The 26057-nt window shown below is 37.9% G+C and overlaps 1 protein-coding gene across 3 annotated transcripts in view; it reads right to left on the bottom strand.

Annotated features, from left to right (window-relative positions):
* Positions 1-26057, bottom strand: part of EBF1 (EBF transcription factor 1) — a 388330-nt gene that overhangs the window by 55993 nt on the left and 306280 nt on the right. For all 3 annotated transcript variants that reach the window (XM_029942938.1, XM_029942939.1, XM_029942940.1), the window contains exon 10: positions 23730-23856. In XM_029942938.1, coding sequence (XP_029798798.1) covers positions 23730-23856 — 127 coding nt within the window. The remainder of the gene's footprint in view (positions 1-23729; positions 23857-26057) is intronic.

Raw genomic sequence — 26057 nt, 5'->3', positions numbered from 1 at the left:
TTAGGTTGAATATGGTCTTTTATTCCTTAAATTGACCACTGTTTTCACCTCACTGGCAATGTAGATTATGCCTATGTGTTGGGCAAAATAAATTATTCAGACAAGAAACAGTTTCATCAAAATTGTCAATCATGATTCATTGATCAAATTCTCTAAGGCCCATGTTACTTAATAGTACTATAGGGCTTCTTCAAATTTTCTACTTTCAAAAATGTTTACTTTCAGACATATTGCAACAACTACAAGATCACCTGTATTTTGTACCCTCCAAACAAAGCAGACCAACTCCAACACAAGTACCTGGCATAATGTCAATATCCTTATGTTTTCTTTTTTGGCCAAAATATAATATTTGATAATATTTTTCTATCTGAGATCAAAGTTGCAAGTATAGTGCCTCTGACTGTTGGAACACTAAGTTCTGACTTATGAAGGTCCAGCTATAAACTGGGACTTGGCAAACTTGAAGTATTACTCACTGACTAATAATCCTATTAGTCAAAACTGTAAACTTCTGGGCAACTGCATTTTTTACATATTACTGCATGAAGCTCTAGCTGAAGTTCACTATCCAAAATATCCTTTGAAGGAATCACAATTAACAAGAGGTAATTTACTCTCTTGAAATATAAAAGCTGATTGTTCCTGCCCAAATGTCAATAAATCTTTGGTGTTGGTAAAAGGCCATTGCCCACCTGCAGCAATCATGTTACCCAACCCTCAGGCAAGGGCTTTTCATTGAGCACAGACCGACTGACCACAGCTTTCACATGTATCTCAGTCCCAAGTATTTAACTTATGATGTAGTCTGAACAAAATAATGGTGCAGTAACATAAGAGAATTTCATAGCAAAATTCTCAAAAACTGCAATAATCTGGCTAGAGGGAAATCCACAGAAGGGTTTGAGAGGGAAGTGCATCTTGAAAGGGAAGCAAATGATAAGGCTTACTCTCCCCCTCCCCTGAGAGAAAGGAGAAAGCTTGGAGGTGGAGAGAGGGACAAAGAACGAGAGAGAGAATCTAAAGTAGGCTCTGTGCTGAGCATAGGACACGGCGCTTGATCCCACAACCCTAGGATCATGACCTGAGCCAAAACCAGGCATCAGATGCCCAAATGACTGAGCCACCCAGGCCTTGGGAGGGAAGAGGCTACTCTTAAATCAAAGTTGAAGTGTTCTTTATTCATTCAGGTATTTTTAAAAAAAAATTATCCCCAAAAGCCCCCTCACCTATGCCTTCCACTCCCAGTCCTGTTTCCAAATCCACTATTCTTACCTGACAAGGGCCCCAATGTGTTTTGCTATGAATTTGTTATGAATTTTTATAATAAAATGAATAAAATAAAAATATCTTAAACACCCTAAAATCTCTCATTGGGGGAGGAGATAAGAGGGCAGAGAGGAAGAATGCAAGTGATGAACTTGAGAAATTACTTGCATATAGATCCTGGAATACTGTAGAACACATTCTAAGAAATGAAAATAATGGAAGGGACACCTGGGTGGCTCAGTTGGTTGAGCATCGACTTCTGCTCTGGTCATGATCTCACGGTTTGTGAGTTCAAGTCCCACATCAGGTTTGCTCCTGTCAGTGTAGAACCCACTTCAGATCCTCTGTCCCCCTCTCTCTGCCCTTCTCCTACTTGTAGTCTCTCAAAAATAATACATAAAACATTAAAAAAAAGAAAGAAAATAATGGGGGGTAGAGGGGTGGGGCAGTTTTTATAGTGTCTGATACTATATAATTTTCACATATAAAGACTGCTCATTTTTAGAGTGATGGAGCTCAGTAACAAGGGGGGAAGGCAGAAGACTAGAATTCAAAGGAATCCTATACCCTCAGGCCCCTAAAAACCACTCCCCTGTCACCAGTTCCCTGGTTTCCCAGGCTGTTCCCATAGCCATTTCCCCAGATTTCCACCAGGGCATTGTATCATTTGGATTAGCATCATGCCAACACAGCCTGCCCTCCATTCATTCCTGCTTCACACCTGATTCACACTTATATCCTGAATTCTTCGCACCACACTTTGTACATAGTTGGCATTCAGTAAAAGGCAGAGAATGAAACTCAAGAAAACAACAGGCTTGTTTCTGAAGTCCATTTCATTTTTTAAACCCCTAAGTGTTTCTTGGGATTGGTTAGGTGAAGGCCTAAGGCAAGATAGAAGGACAAGCACTGCGGGAGTGTTTTTGAGATATTTGGTGGAGCTGGAATTCTCACAGAACTTAAAAAGAAAAGGCTGAGACTTGTAACAGACCTAGTACCATGCCTGGCACAAAGCAGGTGCACATTTAGCAGCTGAGCACACACATATCAGTCATAGAAGCAAGGAGGGAGGAGCAGGACTTCGTGAAAAATGGTTGCCATGGGGGGGATGTCAGGAGAGTCTCCGTGAATATGGTTGAGAGAGTTTGGGACAGGGCCCACCAGTAGAAGTGAACATGAATACCCATACATTCAAACCATAGTTTGGTGAAAGATCCCCTGACAATCACCCGATATTCTAAATGAAGGAGTGTAGATCAAGACAAGGAGGGGTTTTTCTATTTAAAAAAGGCAAAGGATAAAATCAGTTTCTTGTTTTTAAGGCCCTCTACCTGAAATTTCTAACCTGGCCAAAATGTCTATTTTACTCTGACAGCATAGAAAACTTAGTAGCGAACCTTAATAAATTGTGGGATTGGCCCAGAGTCCTAACTTACTGAAGGTGTTTTTGCCCTCAAGGTGGGCTCACACCATCTGGTCACGGTTGAGCCTCTCAGATCCAAGTTTTCATTCTGGCAGGCTCTTCCCCTTAGGCCAAATCTCAACCACAGCTAAACTTTCCCAGCCTCTGGAGACAAAATGTTTGGGCTGTCTTCTGACCAAGTGTGAGATACTTGGGTTTTTTTTTCCTGTTTATGAGATAGGCCACAGAGCCTTTCCCAGGATAATCACTCATCTTGACTGGTGACCATAGGCAGAGGCAGACAAAACTGCGAGATTCTAGATCAATGGATTTGTTTTGTACATATCACTGAGCCCTACTGGGACAAATTGGATTTGGTTTTACTTTTTTTTTTTTTTTTTGCCCTTTTTTATTGAATGATTCACTCATTCTTTAAGAATCACTTTAAATATTTTTCTTGAACACAATCCTAATTAAAAATAATATCTTGAAGCATAAACATAATTTTCTAATTTTATTCACACATCCATCAATCTGTCCATTCAACAACTATTACTGGACTTTTTACTCTGTACCAGGCATTGTGCTTAAGGTGATCAAAATGCAAACTCTACTGCCCCAGTTGTCTATTTTTTACATTCTTCAATAAACATTTGGTAAATAAAGAAAATAAAGAATGAATGAACTAAGTAGTGAAGAGGGGAAGCCAAAGCAAGAGAAATACGCAGAGAGAAGTAAAACTTATGCATATGACATAGTTGGACACTCATACAAATTCTTAGGAAACTCTGCCACAGGTTCAGACTGTGGCCCACTAACTCCCATGGCCTTAGGGCTGAGGTACCAGACATAAAAGAAACAGGTGGTGGGACCTCTCTGTAAACAACATGACTTCAGACCCAGATGCTGAGGAAAGAAGATGAAATGGGCTCTTTCCACATACCCATCACTCTTCCTGGGCTGAGCCAGGGGCTTTCTCCTCGTGGCTAGACTGGAGCAACACTTGGTCTGCACTGACCCCAAGGTCAGCAAGGTAGAGATGGCAAAGCCACATCTGCTCACAGAATTTGAAAGCAGGCAGGGTCTCCACTGACATCTAAGGCTTCAGAAGGCATGCATCCTGTACTTTCCAAAGAGATGGTGGGATGGTTGCTGGGTGACTTGTAAGACTCATTACATTGCCACCTTAATTACCTCCCTCTCAGGCTTACCTTTGCACTCCCCTTTGTACGACTGTGCACAGCCTTCCTTCTCGTGCATCAGGTAAGACCTCTAAGTGTCTCTCATTCTAACAGTAACTGAGGAAAGTATGGGATGAATTGAAATTTGGGAAATCTGACCCATTAGACTATTATCTCCACTGAGATATAGTGGGGGCTGTGTCCATCTTATATAAGGTATCTCCAGTAACTAACAAATGGACCAGGATTAATAAATATCTATTGAATGATCAAGGCATAGTGCAATGTTTCATATTACATTTGTGCCTAAATACTGAAGATAATATTGAATGCTCAGGACTCTGAAGCCAGTCTGCCTGAATTCAAATCTTGGTTCTGCCATAGTCCAGTTACACGACCTTGAAAAACTCATCTTTGATTCAGCTTACTCATGTGTAGAGTGGAGATAACAATAGTACTTGTCTTACAGTGTGTTTTTTAAAACACTAGATGTTTAAAAATATACTCTATCTTTAAAACAGTATATGGCATATATAGCAAGTGCTCTTTAAGAGTTAACAACAGTCATTGTTATTTATTAATGAGAATCTGAGAACTCAGTGAACGAACACTTTTTGAGCATCTACTCTGGGTCAGGCATAGTACTAGGCACTAGAAATATACTGGTGTACCAAGTAGCAATAGACTGTCAGAAAATCAATGCACAGATTGAGAACTACTTACAGTCATCAATAAGAACTACCATTTCTTGAGTCTTCAATGTACACCCTTTATAATGTGCTATGTGCTTTACTCATATTATCTATTTTAATCATTGCAACAAACTAGTGAAGAAGATATGTTTATTTCCCCCATTATTCAGATAAGAAAATTGAGGTTTAAGCAGTGAAGTAACCTGTCAAAGGCCAAAGAACAGGGCTCTTACCTACCCATTCATTTTCTTTAACCCTCATTCATTCAACATCTATAGGTACTGCTGCATTCAAGATTCTGTGCTAATGAGAGAGAGTCACACAAACAAATCACAGTGACAGCCACAAGTTTGTTTTTCAATAATCAGCCAAAATCAAAAGAAGCATACAACAAAAAGAGATCATAATAGATTAGCTATGATACGACATTTATCTTCATGAATGTGGGGAAACAACACAAAATAACCAGCAGCTCATTTTGACAAACTGTTTGTGAACAAGGATAAAATTCGTATTTTAAAAACAATTCAAATGCACATGCCATTTAAAGGAATCAAGGATATAAAAAAAAACCCCAACAATATATGAGCTATTAGAAAAGTAATCTTAATGTTCTTTTTAATTCAGGCACTACAGAAGCTAAGTAATCATTGTTGCAATTAATTGCTTTCTTGTTGCTTGCCACTTTCCTTTCATTACAGGAAATTAAAGGGTAGAAGCAAATTATACAATATATATTTATTCAAGCTGAGATGACTTGACATCATTTATTGTATCTGTACTTCCTAAACACTGCCTGGTTATTCTTTTAAAACTAAAATTCCTCTAGCTCCAAACTGACTTAGCACATTCCCTGCAGTGATATACTTGATAATCATGACTCAAAAATGTGGAGCTAGGAAGGGCTGAGATAATACGTTGTCATGCCCATATTTATCACCACATTTCCTGAATCATCCAGCTTCGTAATGATGATTTCTTTCCATTCTTTGCACTGTTTGGCAACTACATGTTTTGTGAATACCTAAGAATGCTTATAAATATTCTCTTTCCTTGCATCCAATAAATCTTTAAAATTAAAAGACAAAGTTAAAATGACTTCTGCACTTCAACAACGTCTCCACTAAATGTACCATATATCTCGCAATTTCAATATTCACACTTTAAGACTCAGTGATGACTTTCAATCTTACTTTGTAGATAAAGAAAAAGGGGGAAGCTTTGCAGTTTATTGAAAGCTATTTTGGGTGTTAGTCTTGATGGTGAGATGTTTTTTTCTTTCTGCTTCTCCATCCTTCCCCCTCTACCAACCTTTATTGTCACAAGGCATAACCCTCTTGTTCCATGGAATTTTTTTCTTTAGAGTCAGAAATGGACAAATATTATAGAAACAACAATTTCAAGGATCTGGTGCAATGGCATGGATCAATGCTTATTGAAATTTCAGTATGCTCGATCTGCTGAGAACACAGCCAGTATGGCTCATATTTCTAGATAATGATCACAGAGTGGATGGAGGATGGTAGGGAGAGTGAAGCTTCTGGGCAAATGATAGCATGACTTTAGCACAGGGGAAAATCTACTGACGCTTAGAAACAAAAACGTGTTTGTCTGCATGATACTGTGCAGGTTCAAAGTACCATCCATTTGTATACTATGTATATTCTATTGTACTAATGTTACTTAAAGATGCCCCTCCACACTATATTCTACCGTATCATCCCTCTTCTTTCTTTCACAACACTTCTCCCAATTTGAAAATTATGTTATTTACTACTTAAGTTAATTATGTATTGCCTTCCTTCCCTTCCTAGAATATAAGGTTCTTGAGGGCAAGAACTTCATCTTTCTGGGTCACAGAGCCTAGAGGATGCCTCAAACAATAACAGGTATCAAAACTTTTTTTATTAAATTGGAATTTACTATTATTATTGCACCCTCTCTACTAAAAAAAGTAACATGAGAGCAAAAAACTTCATATCTCCTCAGCATTATTTATAGGATAATCTTAAAGTCTAGACAGAACCTAGAATTCTTCAGCAAAGAAATACAGCCCCCATCTCTAGGGGTTACCATGATGACTGCACACATTGCCAAGTTAGTTTGTCATTTAACATCTTAGAAATTGTAGATAAATTTATAAATTCATGCTTTGTGAGCACGAATTTCAAAGATTCAGGTTATACTAAAGATTTTTCTCAGAAACACTAATACTCCAGCCTAGTCCAAAAATTGTCAGAAAGCATAAAACCATGCCATGTGAAAGCTAAATCCAACATTTCCCATAGTCCAAATGGTATAAATGTATTGTTTTCAATTTAGTGACTTAAGAAGAAACACAACAGATGCATGCTTCCTCAGCCAAGAATTCCTTCCAAACACAAGAACCCATTATATAAGATGAAGATCTGTTTGGTTCCTAAATGAACCACACTGCGTTGGAATTGTCATTAGCTACTATAAGGCAACGAAGAATTTATAAAATCAGAGCCGATGTGTTATTAAGACCAGGCCCCTTGGCTTTCAGGCAATATAGATTTCTGAGCTATTTATTTCTTTATTTATTTATTTATTATTGCGGGTCCCACTGTCCCAGCTGCAACAATCCCAACTCTGCAGGGCCCATGTAACAAGGCGATGGTATCTGAGAAATAATGAGCGAAGGAATGCTGTTCTTTCTTTCAGAGCAATCTCAGGTGCGATCTTATACCGTAAAGGACTGGATCAATACTCCCAGCAGCAAGCCGCTCGATACCCCCTGAATTATTGCTTCATTTTTCTTCTTATTATAGATGAGTTGTGTTATTATTTTCCCCAAATCGATATTTTACAACCTTTTTTATCCGTTTCTCCATAAATTTTGTGATTACTTTAAACTGGGAATTCCGGTGCACTAAATAAGATGCAGTATCTGAAAGGGACGGTATGTACTGACATGTTTTTTGTTTTTGTTTTTGTTTTACTCTTTTAGACACAATACCTTGTCTAAAGGCACGTATTAATCAATAGCCAAAGGAACATTTTCACGGAGAAAAGTTTAACGTAACCCTGTGCTTGCAAAATGAAAGTGCAAATCCTTTAAAATATCAGCAGCCCAAACAACACAAAGCTGAAAAACACAGAAGGAGGCTCCATTGATCAGCATTTTGCATCTGAAATTTCATTCCTAATGCTTCTTCTCCCCTCCAGTTAAAGGGCCAATGCAATTCCCTTAAATTGTTTCTCACAAAGGAGATAACTCTATGCACCTTGGAGAGATTTAATTGGCTTCTAGAGCTGTCTCCTGCTAAGTGTTTAAAACATCAGCAAATCAAATCATGTAAACTCATACCCTGTTCTGCTGTCGGTTTGCTCCAAGCTTGATTATTTAGATGTTAACATTAGCAGTGCCTACACTTAACAAAAGAGGTCGGGAATATAACTCCCTCCATGAGTTCCGGGATGACTTTGGTTAATTCCATGCTTCCTATGAAATAATGTGTGTTATTTGGCAGGGAATGCACAGTGGTAACTAAATAATCATTACAGTGCAGCCAGTGGTAATTACATGGTAATTCACATTAACTTCATAATAAGCGCTGTATTTTTCACTATATCCATCTGAGAATGAAGCAGAATCATAGTCTTTCATTTCTTTTTAATGCCACCCAAAATAAAAATAAAGTAAAATCACTTTAAGGGTAGGAGGACAAGGAATATAACCCTGATGAGTTAGCCTACAGATTTCATTAAAGAAATACTTAAATCCATTAAGTCTAATTAGACATGACATCCCAGAATTCACAAACAGTAGTTCTAATAAACTCATTAAAAAATTTTGGTGGCTTCTTTAGAAAATGGGAGAATATTATATTATAGGCTGTTATATTACATTAAGGTTTTATAATTTTATATGGGCTCTTCTCTTTTTATGTAAAAGCCTACGAAACTTTATAAGAATAGTTCTGCTTAAATCAATGAGTCTTAAACAACAATGTGCTTCTTGTAACATGTACTTAATAATGCAATAAACTATTCCAAGTAGTTCAGAATAAAACGGGAAGCACTTCATCCTGGTAGGCAAAAAGGTATCAGGATATAGGGACTCAATTCCTTACAGCATTGTGGTATATGATGTACACTCAAATCTTCATTTACATACATGTTAGTTAATTTGAGCAATTATGAAGTCCTGAAACTGCTCTTCCATTACAACCTGGACCTGTGAAAGGATTCGCACAATGAATGCATCATATATATACGTATACAAAAAGAATTCTGAAGAGAAGAAAGCAGTGGGAACAACTTTAATTGAATACTTATATTAGTGGATTAAATTAGGTCTGTTTTAAAATGTGCCACCCTTAATTAGCTGCAGTTAGGAAAGTGGAATTAATATATTTTACATTTTACTCTACTCATTACATTTAGCAGCAATGGACATCTGGCCCTTTTTTGCTTTTCACCAACAACTGAGTGCCTTTTTAGGAAGGTTTGAAGAAAAATCTCCTGTTTGAATTCTAATACAAGCCTCAAGCCAGGTTTAGAGCAGAATGCCCTTATGTGATCTGGACTATTTATTTATTTATTTTTTTTTTTAATGAACTAGGGTACACTAGTGATACAATGATACCTTCCTCACTGATTACCCCAGGACAGAAATGACAACAATTTATACATTCATTCATTTATTGTTAGCCAGTTGAGCAGCAATAAGTAGCTAAAACTTCTCACTGTACCAGATACACAGCAGAGATCTCTTCTCAGCAGGTTTTAATCTTATCCCTGATTGCCACCATGATGCAAGTACCTCTCTTGATCCTTATGATGGTATTTTTGCCTCCAAATCCACTAAGCAGAAGATCACGAAATGCAACAAAGCTTAACACATCTTATCTCCTCAAGGCCCTCAAGAAACTGAGATTTAAAGTCAAAATGGAAGGGTCCACAGATACCCTGTGGCTGGAAGTGAATTGTTCTCATAGATTCCCAGGCACTAGGTCATGAGAGTATGCCAGTGGACAATACATTCAGGACTCCACGAAGTCCCCCCCACCCCAATTTGGACCTTAGGAAAATGATCCCTAAGTCCCAATGAGGTTTCCCAGCAGTCTTTTGGTGTCCAACAGATGTTTTGTCTTAACATCAGTCTCTCACAAAAAGAAAGGGCTCCATTTTGCATGACGCCACTTTGCCAATGGTGGAAATGGCACTTGACTTTTCTGAGACTTTGATGTACTTGGAGGCAAAGAAAAGCTCTTTCTTTTTTTGTTACAGAAAGGCAAGAATGTAAACAAACAAATCAGAACAATGATGTTTATGACACTTGTTTTTTTTAGAAAACTGGTCACATGTTGGAGACCCAAGGAATTAAACATACTCTACCATCTTACCTTTTTCTTGGGAGTATACTTAAAAATTAATGAGCTTAAAGAATTCAAAAAGAGCCTGCCAAATGACTGTGGTGATGTTGGTTGAATGACTTATTCACATACATTCAAAAATGCAATGCCTTAAATATGTGTAAATGTGGAAGGCAATTCACAAAATAGTTAGTAAATCCATTTTTATGATTTGTTCTGGGGGCACCTGGGTGGCTCAGTTGGTTAAGCGTCCAACTTTGGCTCAGGTCATGATCTCACAATTTTCATGAGTTTGAGCCCTGCATTGGGTTCTGTGCTGACGTTGCCAAGCCTGCTTCCAATCCTCTGTCTCCCTCTCTCTCTCTCTCTGCTTCTCCCCTGCTCTCTCTCTCTCTCTCAAACAAAATAATAAACATTAAAATAAATAAATAAAATATGTGATTTGTTCTGGTTCTATATGCAAATGAATCACGTGTTGGTTTGGGAAAGGCTCTTCCTTATTAGAACATCAGCTGCTGCTTTTGCAAAATAGGAAAATTGGTCTGTGCTATTTATGAAGGCCTTTCCATCTCTAAAATTCAGAATTAAAGAAGTATATTCTCTCAAATCCTTTTTTGATAGATCTACCACTAACTGAGCACTCACTAGATGCTATGCAATATGCTGAGCTTTTCATATGCATCATCTAACCAAATCCTCATAGCAATCCTATGAGATATAATCCCCATTTTACAGAGAAAAACAGAGCCTCAGACCGGGTAAGAAACTAGCTAGAAATTGACTGAGCCAGGACTCAAACTGGGGTCTGCCTTGACTCCCAAGATCTATAGTCAGACAAATTTTTTATAACTAAATGAGCCTAAGGGGAATGAATATATACAGTGTGGGGACAAGCTTTTGGCTGACAGGCCGAAGGAAAGCACTCTCGTATAAAAATCTACTACTAGCTTGAGTAACTTCAGCCAAGTCTTTTAAACTCTACAAGCCTAGTTTTCCTCATCTATAAAGAAGTCAGAAGCTTGGGTTAACTAGATTATCTTTAAGGCTCACATTTCATATATGTATTGCCAATTTCTCAGTTACTCCTTCACAAGTACGTCCATTTACTGATTTGACTAATATTTATTCAGCACTCCCAGTCTCTGCTGGGTATTGTACTGGACAGTGAAATAGAGTGGCAGACAAGCCAGACAAGGATCTTACCTTCATGGGGTCTATATGCAAGCGAGAGACACAAACTATACACGAGTAAACAAAGAATCCAGATCATATCAGCTGACAGTAAGTGCTATGGATAAGATACATGTACTCAAAGTGTCAACACTAGAAAGGCAGGCTGAAATTCTAGAATCCCCCAATCTAATCAATGAATTATGTCCACAGAAAGTAAAAAAAAAAAAAAAGTGGAGTAAAAGTAGTCCTTTTTGTAGATGTAAAAATATGAGATACCATATAGGATAATCAATTACTTAGAGTAATGGACATCTGATCCCAGAGCCATCACTAGGTGACCTAAATGACTTTAAATATACCACTTCACCTCTCTCTAAACCTCAACTTTCACACTGAAAATTAAACTAAAAATGCCTGTTCTTCCTACCTCACAGGTTAACAAAAAAGAATTGAATGGAAAAGGCTTGGTCAACTGTAAAAACTGCACTGAAGTTAACTTAATTACACAGACCTAAGACAAAATGAGACATGCAGAGAAGCTTAATAGCCAAGCCTGTACTTTGGCTCTGACATATAACTTTCTGACAAGTCACATACTTTTAAAAAATTTGTTTAGTGTTTTCTTTATTTTTGAGAGAGACAGACAGAGAGAGCATGAGCAGCGGAGGGGCAGAGAGAGAGGGAGATGCAGAATCTGAAGCAGGCTCCAGGCTCTGAGAGCCCTGTGCAGGGCTTGAACCTATGAACTGTGAGATCATGACTTGAGCTGAAGTTGGACGCTTAACTGACTGAGTCACCCAGGTGCCCCAAGTCACACAATCTTTTATCTTTGATGTTAATAATTTTTTAAGTTTAATTTGTAAGCTTTTACATGAGATTCCAACATCTTCTGAGATAACCAGTGCAAATGTTTCATTTTTCTAGTCTTGAAAAAACTGGAGAAGTTCAAGACCTATAGGCTTGTTCAGAACAGATCCTCCACCCAAACCTCCCAATAACCCCAAATAGGAAACATGGTCTCAGTGAATATTTTAAAAATCAGTTAACACTGAAAGGGAACAATACACATGTGCAGAATTACTGGAAAAATCTTATTCTTTGCAGAATAAGATATATATATATAATGATATATGTAAGTAATGATATTTGGCACTAAACAAGGATCTAAATTAACTCCACATTAACTGGGGCTGGGCCTTCTGACATGAATCACGAGCCTAATCCCAGGCGGCTCTGCCCAGCAGGTCAGGTCTTCCACCAAGATGTAAAGAAGTGAACCACAGTTCATGTTAACAGGAAAACGATGAACATTTACATTTGGAAGCCGAAGAGCAGAGGATGCAAGGAGAAGTCTGCTCTCCTGTTGTTGTTTCTGCTCTCAACTTAGGGAGGCCCAGCTTCTGTCTACCCTCTCAACTACGGAGTAGTTTTGGCAGAAATTCTGCAACCTGACATAAATGTGCTGGCTTCTACCGGCACAATAAGTGCCCTGAATAATATGAGATCTACTTACGAGGGTGAGCGTACTTGATCCAAATAAAAAATGCAACGTAGTATAGTATTCAATTCATACCAGGGATCACTGAATGTGGCATACGCCCCACCAGTAGGAAAGTGCTGAAATAACAGAAGATTTCTCTCAAAAAATTGTTTCCTTGTTGTATATTTGAGTAATTTTAAAGTCTCTCATATGATAAAGTTCTTTTCCAATTATGTTATTTTAAACTAAGTGCTGATTGGGGCATGAAACAACCATAAGCAATGGCAATTTGGGGATGCGCATAGAATCACCTAAAGAAGTTAGTCAAAACAAAAAGGAGAAATAGAAAATTAACATATATTTGATAATTTTTCCTAGCAGATTGGCCTTTCAGTAATGACAAATGTTCTTCAAAACAAGCCTTTTAAAAATCAGTTTTTAAAACAGAGCTGAAAATGGTTATCTTTGGAGATTTAGATGATTTAAATACAGCAAATGGTTACTTCTGGTGCAGGATAAAATTTCCAGTGAGAGAATCAGGCACAGGTTTAAAAAGAGCTGTGTCTCTAACAACTTAGGGGGGAAAGTGATGAGATTTAAACTGGCTCTCATTTTGATAAAAACAAACAGAAATGCAGATGTCAAAAATGACTATGAAGAGTTTGAATAACAGTGTAAACTTAAAGTGGAAAAATATTACATTTGTAAATGTTCTAAGTTACGTGTGTGATTTTAAATATGCATGTGTTACTAAATTAATATGTGAAATATTACAAGTAGACATTTGATAATTCACTAGTATCTATAAATATGTACACATTTAACTTGTTCCTAAAACTGAAAAACATTTTATTAGTAAAATACGGGAATGCCTTATATTCAAGATCATGATCTACTGTGGCATATACAAAGTTGAAAGTGCTTTAAAAGACAAAATGTGTCTATTCAATGCAAGGGAATGACTGAGTCAATCCTGACGCGGCCACAAAACAGACTATTATACACCTGCTAAAATGCATTTAGGAAGAATTTGAATTAGCAGAGGAATTATTTTACAATTCAAATTAAAAGCAGGATGCAAAAATTATATAAGCATGTTGTGATTTACTCTGATAAAAATTCATAAGAGTAACACAAAGAAAAATATTAGAAGAAAGATTTTAAAATATTAATAATGATTATTTCTGAGGGATGGGATAATGGATCTCTTCAGATCCGTTTTTAGGATTTTCTGTATAAGTGTATATTATGTTCATAATGATATGACTTGTTTAAAATATGGAAAAGCTTCAGTTCCTGTCAGTCCTCACATGTTCTAATAATACCCACACTCTCCCATCACCAACAATCAAATTTGAGGGAATTACATAATTCGAAAAATGAATGCACTTAAGTGGCTCCTTAGGAAGTTTACCATGCAGGCTCCACCAGGGTCCAAATCCCCGCTCCTCCTTTTATTAACGACATTACCCTGGGGAAGTCACTTCACCTTTCTATGATTTCTTATAAAATGGGCTAATAACAGAGCAGGACTCACACAGATTATCAGTGGGGGTGGGGATGCAGAGAGATGTTTTCCATTTCAGTAACACAGAGAGGAAGAAGACTAAGAGAGACAACAGTGTAAAAAAAAAGTGTGGAAAAAGAGGAAATGATAAGATAAAATTAAAAAAGGCTGTCAGAAAACCAGTAAAGAGAAGAGAGAAAAGAGTTCAAAACTCTAGTGGGGAATGTTGCTATCCTGGGGAAGAGAGGTTCCAGGAAGGGGCCTAAATTTCCTACCTATTTGTTACAATTTTGGATTTGATTCAGTTTCAGAATTTTTAAGCCTCTTAGATGAGTTCCCATTTTTATTATGGAAAGTATGGTACTGCTTCACAGAGTTGAGGAAAGATTCACGGAATTCATTGACCCTCGGGTGATTCAGTTGAAAACAAAGGACTCCACACTGTAGCTGGATGTGCGTTTGGGAGCTAGAACCAACCTTTGAGACATCAGAGCCTCTGAGCTATGAGGTTCTCAGAGCTAGATCCACTCACTTAATTGGGGTTGGCTCATGAGTCCCAACCAATATGTACAGCCAAGAATGTGGGTATAGGATTTATTTACCTGTGCTGAAGGTTTTCAGGAACAAAAAGAGATCAGAACCCAAATTCAAAGTATCTATGCTACAACAAGATAAGGATGTATCTTATTACTAGATTCTACTAAAATGTGGAATGATGATTAAAGACTAAAAATTGTTTTAAATTTAGAACACCTTATTGTTTCTTACATATTAAGTGAAAAAACAAACTACCTACTATTATGTAAGGTATCACCCTATTTTGGTAATGACGCAGATATATGCATAGAAAGAAGAAAGACATATGCCATTAAAAAATATTAACAGCTAACATTTATTTAGTGTTTATGTTTTAAAAACTAGTAGAAATGTGAGTAATTTTAATATTATTTTTCTATTGGTACTTTCCAAATTATCTGAAATCAGTAAGTACGGCAATTGCAATAAAGAAAAACAAGTTTTAATGCTCTAGTGGGCGCCACATTACTTAGTTTACAATGAACAGAAAGACTAGCATCCCCACCACTGCAAACATGGACAAATAAAACAGAAAATTCTGTTTCACCAAACATTTGGAATAAATCTTCAAGAAGGAAAAAAAGAAAAAAAATGTGGGTTAGTTACCCACCCCAACCCCCAGGATGTTAGAGAAAGTTTCAACATACTTAGTTAAAAAACTGAAGGGTTAATTTATCATCATACTGGGTAAAAAGAAAAGCAAAAGGCTTGCAAAGCTCAAAATAGTTTATTGGCTTTGAAAACCAAATCATGTTATATCACTAAATAGATTAGAGGTTCAAGACTTTATAGCGTTGCATTATGTTGGCAAGAATACATATAAAGCTCAGTTCCTACCTTTATTGTTAATAGGTTTCTAATCCCTGACCAGAAATTTATAGTTTAGAAATGGCAACACATCTTAAAGATTAAAGCCATGTGACAAATAGTTCATGTCCCTTAATAACCAAATCACATGCCTTAGATTGGGGTAGCTTATCTGCCTTTTCCTTCTATATGGTTTCATTGGTAGGAAATACTTTATATCCCTATTACATGAATGATGAATAGGACCACTGGTTACGGGCTGTTATTTGCCTGGCTGTAGTCAATATGTTTTCTTTGGACAGGGATTTCTGTGATTTATCTCTCTCCCGGCCTTATCACTTATTAACTCTGGTAGACAGGAAAAAGCCAAGGTTGTATATAAGGCCTAGTGGCCATTTAGACCTCTAATGTCAGTGAAAATATCCCTTTTAATGATCCTGTTACACTAGCTACTCAAGTCCTGATTACACTCCACTCCAAATAGGAAATAAAGGTCATATTTCTTGGAAAGTATGTACATAAAATATGCAAAATACTATGCTTCCTTCAGACCAGCTTTATTCTTTGCAGAAACGGCTTTCATTTTATAGATGTCACAGAAGTACAATGGGTACGTTTAGTGATTCTTGTTGCTCTTGTCCCCATTATGGCACCAGCAGTGTTTAACTTTACAATCGCCAGAGGGTTCGGGATCACCTATCACATCAACATAGATCAGATCAGGAGCAATCGCATTTTGTGAAAAAACTCCCTTCAGCAGAGGAGAGGAGACTTGGGATTTGCCCTCTGGATTGCAAAAGCAAAAAGAATAAATATTTCCTCTGCCTTGAATTCTTTTCTTTGTGTGTAAATGGCTCATTTGGAGTAATATTCAAGACATGTGGACAGGAGCAGCCTGTTAATTTTTCTTTCTTCTTGAATCTTTTCCAATTAGGACACCGCTAAGGCAGAACTGCTAGTCAAGTGTTCATTACACAGCCCTCTCTCAGCTGAATCCTAAGTGAAAACAATCTGATATAAGAGAAAACACATTCTTGCCTTCCTTTCCCTGATTCTTCCTGAGTTTGCTTAGGCCTGTCTTCCTAAAAATTAACATATGTGTAGAACATTACCCTTTGCAGAACATTTTCATGCCCATTCTTTCCTTCACTGATACTCACAAGACCCTTGGGATGCCCAAAGGAGGAATGGCCCCTCCATTCATGAAGCTGAGGAAACCAAAGGCCTGGTAGCATTAAGCCCTCTCTCTCCCCCTCACCCCTACATCAAACCCATCTCTAGGTCCTGTCTATTTCCTTCTCAATACCTCTTGAATTTTCCCTCTTAGTTCCATCTCCACCCATTACCACCCAAATCAAAGTCACCAAATCTCTCTCCTAGACCTCTGCAATGACCTCCTAACAGGTCTCCCAGTATCCATTCTGGTTTTCTAAGTGCCATCCAGCCAGAGAGTTTTGCTTTTGTTTTTTCCAAAATGCAAATACAGTCATGTCCATTGCTATTTCTGACACCTCAAGGACTTCCTACTGTTCTTAAGATGACAACTAAACTCTTCCCCGTGACTTATAAGACTTTGCATAGGCCCATCTCTGACCACTTCTCCAGCCGCGTTTGTCACCATTGTCCTCTCAGTTCTGCAGCCTCCCTGGAATTTTTCAGCCTCCCAAGATGTCACATTTGCTCCCATTCAATGCCTTCTTTCCTGCTACTCTCTGCTGGAACACTCATTCTCTTGCCTCAACCCCACCCTCACTCACCCTTAACATGTTGCCAGGTTAACTTTCCATCATCCTTCAAACCTCAGCTAATCTTTTCCTAAGAAAAAATATCTCTAACTGACCAGTTGGGGTTCCTTTGTTATATTCTTGTTGGAACTCAGTTCCTGTCTTTTTGGACACTTATCAAATTTAAAATAGTAAACTTATAAACATCTACCTTGTCTCTTAGACCATAATATCATTGAGAACAGGGATTGCATCTTATTTTGCTCAATACTGTTTTAGAATATTGCCAAAAGTGGTTTTGAACATTGCCTAGAATAGAACAGGCTATCCACAAATATCTAAAATAATAATTAGAGCCCAAGTCTTTTGATTCCTACTGTAATGGCTAGAAAGAAATAATTTCTTTAATCATGATGAAATTTGGCACTTATTTAATACCAAAAAATTTTTTTCTAATAACCAATTCTTTGGATTTTTCAAAAGAAACATCCCTACTATCTGCTTCTCTTTTTTTGAGTTTACTTTTAGGGAGCACTGACACTGAACCTGGCACTATTAGCACTGCATTACATATACGGACACATTTCCCTCTCGGGTATAGGTACGATTAAAATATTCCCATTTTACATGAGAGAAAATGAAGAATATTTATAATATGGATCCAACCCCATTTTTTCTCTAACAGGAATTCCAACTAATGTGTTCTCCTGCATGTAAAACTTCAAGTAAAAGGGGATAGATTCTTAATTAACAGCTCTTATTTACATTCCATGTCATCTAGAGCACAAAAATCAATGAGGACCCATTGATCCTGGCAATATGTCAATCAATTATTAGAGAACATCTATTGTGAGTAAGATATAAGACAAGTTGCTTCAACACAGTGTACAAAATAGTGTATATCAGGAAAGGGTAATTCTTTCCTCATAGAGCTTGTGGACTTTTTGTAATGTATACCTAAAAACAGAACAAGAGATCTAAAGACGTAAAGAAGTGAATAAATAAATGAATGGTCTAAGCACATACAACAGAAGAGATCCAAGGATATAAACTTTTGTAGTCAATAGAGATGAGCCATAGGGAACGTCCAGTCTCCTAGTGCAACTGGCTCACTTTACGTTGAGGAAACCGGAATGTGGAGCTTAGAAGCAGCTTGTCCCACCTCTCAGAGCCAGTGAGCAGCAGAGCTGGCGTTGTCAGCCTCAGCCTCCTCGGTCTCAGCCCAGTGCTCTGCCCACTATTCTAAAATGTCCAGAGAATACTTCTGAGGGGAAACAGAGTCTGAGCCTGATCTTATAGGGGAATTACCATGTCCAGAATTGCTAACTATGAAGTGTCCTTGAGGCCTGATGACAAGACTGGTTTGAGTGGAGCTGAATGCACAGGGAGCCGTAAGCTTGGTCAAGCCTAGGGGCTGGGCCATATCTCACATACAGAGGGCAAAGGGGGAAGCTTTCTCTGCAGGGTATGGCTGTGACAGTGGCTTTTTGGAAGACTAATCTGACAATGAATTAGTGTAAGAAGGGACCAAGGAACATGAGATTCATTAGGTACAAGCTCTTTACTTCTGCCTTATAACTGATAATTTTCTTTATCCCCAGGATGACAGCCTTCACTTGTGGAGGAACTTTTCAAGAACTAGAAACAGAGTTTTCTGGCCTTGAACGTTTTGAACCTGAAGCTGAAGCAATTATAACCTAACCACTTTGAAAGGGCTGGTGATAGACTGTATCCAGGTTACTATGGCCTATAGAGGAAGGGCTGAAATTTGAAAGGAAGCAAGAAGACAAGTGTGTGCTTTTCCTGAAAAATCAGCACCAGAAAACTTTATAAACCAGGTCTGCCTTATGAAAATATTGTTCAAGGCTATTCCTGAGAAAGTATTTGTTGTATCAAAATTGTTATATTCATAAACTTCTTTTTCTTGTTCCCTTATTCATACTTTGCTCTTTTTATTTGTGGTTGATTAGGGTTATTTGTGTTTCTTTTATTTATGGATATCTATAGTTTTGTTACTAAAAATTTTAAAGTCCATTTCTTAGCCCTCTAGGAAATGATGGTGAAGATAAACAATATGGGTAAAATATTTAAACCATTGTAGGGACTCAGCAACAAAAGAAAAGATTGATGAATAATGGTAATAGCTATAATTTATTAATGGAAACTACTAGTATCTGGCTAGGTGTTCATACTAGCTCATGAAAGGTGCTTTACATACATTTCCCTGATACAAAAACAAACCCTGGTAAGGGATTATTCCCTTGCAAAAAACGAGGCAACTGTGGTTCAGAACCATCACATAATGTCCCCAAAATAACCTTCAGAGTAAGTGTTAGAGCTGAGCATTTGATCTATACCCATCACCTGCTGGACCCCAAGCCCTCAATCACTATGCCATATTGTCTGCTTGAGAGTGAGAGAGAAAAGAAGGGGAGGTGGGAAGAACAGGGGGAAGAAGGGATGGAGGAAGAGAAAGGGAAGGAGAAGAAAACAAAAGGAATAGGGTGGAAAAAAAGGAAAACTTGAAAGACATGGTACATGTCATCAAGTTCCACAGAGCATAGCTAGCCAAAATGGCCCCTCCTACATGCAAAGCTGTTTTAAGCATGAGGTACAAACAAGTTTTTCAGGAAGAATTTTCATTTCAGAGTTAATTCTGAGACTAATATACAGGGATGTGGGTTAGTCCTTCCACAGGGGCAGGAAGTTTAGTGAACAATCCTTAGACTGGCAGAACCTGGTGATAGAATGATCTGAGAAGTAGTCTACCCAAAATCTGAGCTGTGACATGATCACCAACTGGCAGAGCTGGCTGTCAACAGCTCTCCATGCACATCTGAGCTAGTCAAACACCATCCTGATGGCTTATTCGTCTACTTCTAGTTTCCCCAAAGATAAGAGCCTTTCCAGTGGAGGAAGAACTGCAATGATGTAAAACTGCATTTGGATTTGGCCACTTCCTATCAGGAAAATCAATTCCAGAACTTCAAAGAAGCATCTAAAGCCTCCTTAGAACCCTTTATCAACTCTCAAGGTTACTTAAAGCTTAGCCAAAGAGATTACAATTCTAAAAGATCCAAGACTCTTAAAAGATGTAACTACGGCAGGAAAACAAGCTGCAAGAACAACAAAGGTACTGTGAGAGATCTTTTTCCATGGAAGTGGAGGTTTATCATGGATTTACTTACTATATGTCTGACTGACCACATGCCATTAGAGGGCTTTGAAATAGTCCTCTCATTAGAAGGAAACATTATTCCTTCTATTAGGAAAGATTATTTAAAATTTAAAATCAGCTCTGCCCTGCATTTACATAAGAATAACTGGACATGATAAATGTGATCTGAGAATTAGTATTTGTTCTGCTCAACTTGGGATTCACTTTGCTCCCTCACTGGGCAAACAAAGAGACCTGCACATCTGGCAGCTAAGAATGCCTCCTGTGTCCCTGATCTGAAGAACCAATGATGGAGAGCAGCATTCACACTCCTTATAAGTGGAGCCAGCTTGCAGGCAATCTGTGTTTAGTCAAATCCTTTTCTACTCCCCCAAAAGTCTGCCTTTATTTGCATAGATTAGGCCATGCTGTTCTTGACTCAATTATGGATTCTTAGAAACTTCCACATATATACACCCAAACTCCCTCACACACTCAGAAAACTACAACAATGCTTAGGTTTGGGTTGTGAGGTTCAGTCCTAGAATATCTCCCCCTTTTTTAAGGCAAAAATTCCAAGTGTCATTCCACCAAGAAACAGTAGGGTTGGCTTACTCCATCCAAAAAATCAAGTTCACATCTTGAAGTGCTATGGAAGTTAAAGAAAATGAAGTGGGAGCTTCTGCAGGTGGATAGAAAAGGATCGTTGCACGTTTACAATGACTTGAGTGTTGTTTGGATATAAAGAACAGAAAGGATTTATGACCCATCTCTGTGTTGGTTGTTAAGTGGTGACAAGCATAGAGGTAAACTGAGTAAATCACAGGGGCCAGCAGCACCAGGCATGAACAACTGACCGTAGGTAGCAGCATTTAATGCTAATCAAGAGGCCATGTGCAGTTCACCAATTAAAAAAGATTCCCTTTTGTTAGAAATAATGTAATATCACAGCAAGCTAATATCCAACTCTATCAGTGGAGAAGTTTTTGTGCTAGTTTTCTCAAAATTTTATTTTCCAACATGGAGACAAGTTAAACTCTCTCCTAGATACTTAAGAGACTAAGTCTTCTTGTCCATTTCCCATAGTTTGAGGCAAGATCAGCAAAAGTATTTTTTCATACTTTAAATTTCCCGCACACTTAAACATGTGCATGCACACCAAGGATTTATCTCTCTTATCCTTAACTACTTTGCTAGACTTGCAAATCTGCTGCTTTTATCTTTGATCTTAATTTCCACATGATACAGGTTTTCCAAGATGTGTTTTCTTAAATTGATGGCAATTTTTTTAATGGTTAAAAAAAATCCAAATCATAATGGGTCCCTAGCTATTTTCTTTTGAGAACTTAAGTAATTTAGTGGGGATGATTTTTTTTTCTAACTTTTATGGCCAGGTGGCTCAAGGGGATATTTTGTTGAACACTGATTAAAAATAATTTCTTCTAAATGAGACCTGACCACAAAATGGAACCATTAATGGGCAGGGATGTTGTCACCAAAGCGGAATCATGCCTGATTGCCTCTTGTACCTCCTACCACACAAGCATTTTCTTCTTCTTCTTTTTCTTCTCCTTTTTCTTGTTCTTAATAGCAGAGTAAATAAGCAGCCAGCAAGGCCTAAATGTTTTTGGCCAAAAACAGAGTCCAAACTCCTCAGAGAAAACATTTGGCCTCTGTGGTTTTGTAATATGTTCCAGAACACCGAGTTCAGTGAGGAACATTGTGAAAAACTCCCATCCATCGGAATGATGGTGGGGAATGTTACAGTATCAGAAGTTTCAATTGGTCCTTTTCCTGCAGGCCCATAATGAGGCTTGTAAAAAAAAAAAAAATAGTGCTATGTGGAAGTTCTCATGGGAAAAATGAATGGCAAGAAATCCTAGCTTTAAAAGAAACAGCTAATCTGCTAGTTTGATTGTTCTTCAAAACTTACGCTGAACCAATGAGCCTAATTAAAAACACTTGGCCTACTTCTATAAAGCATCATAGCTTTTTCTATGCTTCGTTTGTATACACCACAAAACTCCAGATAGACTATTATTTTTTCAAGTGCTCACTAACAAAGTGCTGACTTTGTTGGGATGGCTGAGCTAATTTCTTGAACTCAGTGTGAAACCTTAGCTAAACAAAATTGTGGTAATTTTCCTTAATTTGTAAAAGTGATTGGAGTGCAAACAAAATTTTCCTCTTGGGTCAATCCTATAATTTTCAATTAACTAAAACTAATCGTCAGGCAAGCACCAAACCTGCATTTTGTTTAAAGGGCTGGGAGGCATTTCCAAGGGTCAGGATGCATTAATTGTTTTTATAATTTTGAGAGAGAAGGAGAGAGAGACTAAGAAGCATAGTTGGTTTTGTCCTTAGTATTAAAATACAAAAGGAAAGATGCTTTGAGGTAAAATGTTACAGCAAAATAAAAGTTGTCCATTTAATTGTATGGTTATAATTAGGATGTGTTAACAGAGTTATGTCTTCACTGCTTTGGAACCTCTTTGCATAAGAGCAATTTATGCTCTATACTTGATCAGGCCTTATGGTTGTCCATTGAATGAAGATGGAACTGTGGGACAAGTTCTTGGAGACAGTTATGCAGAAATGACAATACAAAGCAAAGGGCCTAGAATGTAGCTTCCCCTAGTGTGGTCCCTGGACCAAGATCAACAGCCTCACTTGGGAGCTTGTACTAAATGCAGAGTCTCAGGTCCCATCCAGAGCTACTGAATCAGAATCCTAATTGCAGAAATATCTCTGGGGGGTTGGCTAGCACACTGTAATCTGAGGATCTCCTAAAGTATACATTGGGCCTTTAGGCTGCACACTTGCATTTCCACAGCAAACCTGCCTATTTCTCTCTATCTAATGGGTGATCAATTCACATTCACTCTGCAACCCTGGCTTCTTACCTCAAGGCAGGTCCATGTGCAAAGGTTGTTTCGGGAGGGCAAAATGCAGTTTATAGGAGAAGAAAGTGCCAACTTAGAATGAAATATGAAAACTACCCATTCTCTTTAATACAAATGCTATGACCAGGCTAGAAGAAAGCTGATGCATTAAAGCACATCCCTAATTCTGTGAAGCAAATAAACCCCAACACAGATGGCTCAATATCCAGATTGACTCAGAATTGTCTAGCACTTCTTCCCCCTTTCCTTTTTTTCATACTGCTTCTTCAGGTTTCCAACCACTTATTTCTACTGATCCATCATTCAACATGGACACCCAGGTGAAATCTTAAATAATGATGATAATAATAATAACAACAGCAAGACACTTAATCATATATATGGTGAAATGGGTAAAGAAAGAGGGTCTTGGAAGCTAGATTTTAAAATAAAATGCACACGTATACATATAAGATAAAGTAAAACATCCACAGCGCTAGGGAAAACTCTGTGCCCACCGTCTGCAGTGGTCCTTACCTGTGTAAATGAATCTTCCTGGTGTCCCTTTGCAGAACTGTTTTGATTTGTAGGACAATGTGACTTCTACAACACCAGGGATGTGCCGAGGAGGGGTCTGCACACGGATGGCATGAGGAGTAATCAGCTAGGGAAGACATTGGGGAGAAAACTGTCACTGCAATATGTAAAGGAATCATTTCACAGCCTTCCTATCAGTTCTCAATAAACATAGCTTTAAAACACATAATTAACCTGTCAGTGTTTACTTACTATCTTGATGGAACCTGTATCAAAGACGCTGACAACAATATTTACAAGTGCTCTGAGCATAGCCACAACAACTTTATCTGAGTCTCCCTACAGAACAGGCACTCTGCTTCCTGGTATGAAAAGTGAACATGGCCTAATGGAATGATTCATCCACTACAGGATATCCTTTGGAAAATCTCTGTTTGAGGCAGACACCCAAATCAGAGCTGAGCTCTACCATGCCTCTCCAGAAGTGGGTGGGCCTGGTGTTTGAACTAAGCCCTTAAACATGTGGAAAACACAGAAATAGGAAATCAGTGGGCCAAGGCACTCTGATTAGCTGCAGAGCACACGTATGAAATACCCCTAAAGACCATTTGGTGCATTAACTACCAGAGGCACAATCAAAGAGCTTTAAAGGGGAAACCAAAGAATCTGCCTCCCTGGAATAGCTTAGAGATCTGGCAGAACTAAGGACTATCCATAAAAGGGAAATAGAAGGTTGGGGAGGGGGCTGCAGAATAATCACTGGTCCATTATGCAATGCCACGTGCACAATGAGAAAGTTCATTTCTGAACCCTGCTGGCAATCAGATTACACTGAGAAGCAGAATTTATTTTTTATTACTCTTATCTTTGTTTATATAACTGAAATGTCATTAATGGTCATAAAACTGGCATTATCTGGTTCTTTAAAAAAATCCAGCCCTGGTATTTGACTGGTTGACCTTTGATGGTGCTGGATTCTACATGTTCTCTCTCTGTAGTATCTACAACTGCCCACTTCTTGACTCCTATCAGGTTCATTCAATTCAATAATTGTGGTACTGAGTCAATAAATAATGGATTATCACTTAAGTTTGTTCTAACTTATGTTATGAGGATAACTTAGAAAATGTTTTTGTTTTAATGTGCAAACCAGACCCAATTCAAATGTTTTGCCCAGAGAATTACAGATAACACCATAAAAGAACCACATGTGAAACCATAAGAATCGAGGGTCAGCCCCTGGGTCTCACCTGGGTAAACCGTCTTAACACCAAGTCCTGAGGATAAGAATCAAAAACGTTGCTACTGTGAAAGTCCACAAGTAATTTCTGTCAAATGCTCTTTCTTGAAACATAAAAAAAAGGCCATCTGCATAAAAATCATTTTAACTTACTACTTAGAATTGCCTACCCCCAGAGCACCTGGGTGGCTCAGTCTGTAAAGCATCCAACTGTTGATGTCTGCTCAGGTCATGACCTTGCAGTTCATGAGATTGAGCCCACATAGGGCTCTGCACTGACAGCATGGAGCCTGCTTGGGTTTCTTTCTCTTTCTCTCTCTGCACCTCTCCACTCATGCTCTCTTTCTCAAAATAAATAAATAAACTTAAAAAAAAAACAAAAAGAAATGCCTATCCTTTTCCATAGAATGTGTGAAGCCCTGGCTTATTTGCTGAAGACACAGAGAAGATGTTTCATGCTTATGTGGAACCCCTAGAGACCGAGTTCATACCCATGCCTGAGAGTTTTGTATGACTAAAGTTTTAACTTGAAAAGCAAACAAAAAAAGTATTTATTAAAGTTTGTCCTTTTTATTTTTAATTTCTTCCAAATTCATTGTATTTTTTCTAAAATAAGCAAAGTGTATGCATCTTAATTTAATCTTGATAAATCAAGATCGTCATTGGAATACTTCATATCATATCTTGCTGTAATATAGAAAAGCCTACTGAGTGGCTACTGAGGTATTAGGGGCTGTTTTCTCCACACTAAATAACCCTGGATAGCTGTGATTTTTAAATTATTTCTATTTTGTTCAGTTTCTTTTCTTTTTTCTCCTGGTGTCCTTTGCACCTTCTAATCTGCTCTTCCAATCTATAAGCATCAAAATCAAGAAATCAAGTTTACTAATATATAGAGAATATATCAAAGAAAAAGGCTCTGAAAGGCAGTAAAAGATGAACTTTGAAAATCAAGTGCACGTTTAATTACAACTGGTCAATAGTGTTTCTGCAATGTTGGGAATTAACGCTTGGTGAGTATCTAGGAGGTATCTACTACATTGCTGAGGAATTTACATACAGACACTAATTTGGTCAGATCATTGTTA

The sequence above is a fragment of the Suricata suricatta genome, chromosome 6 (genome assembly GCF_006229205.1).
Source record: "Suricata suricatta isolate VVHF042 chromosome 6, meerkat_22Aug2017_6uvM2_HiC, whole genome shotgun sequence".
Taxonomy (NCBI): domain Eukaryota; kingdom Metazoa; phylum Chordata; class Mammalia; order Carnivora; family Herpestidae; genus Suricata; species Suricata suricatta.
The sequence above is the reverse complement of the archived record's forward strand: the minus strand, read 5'-3'. Positions and strand labels throughout refer to the sequence as shown.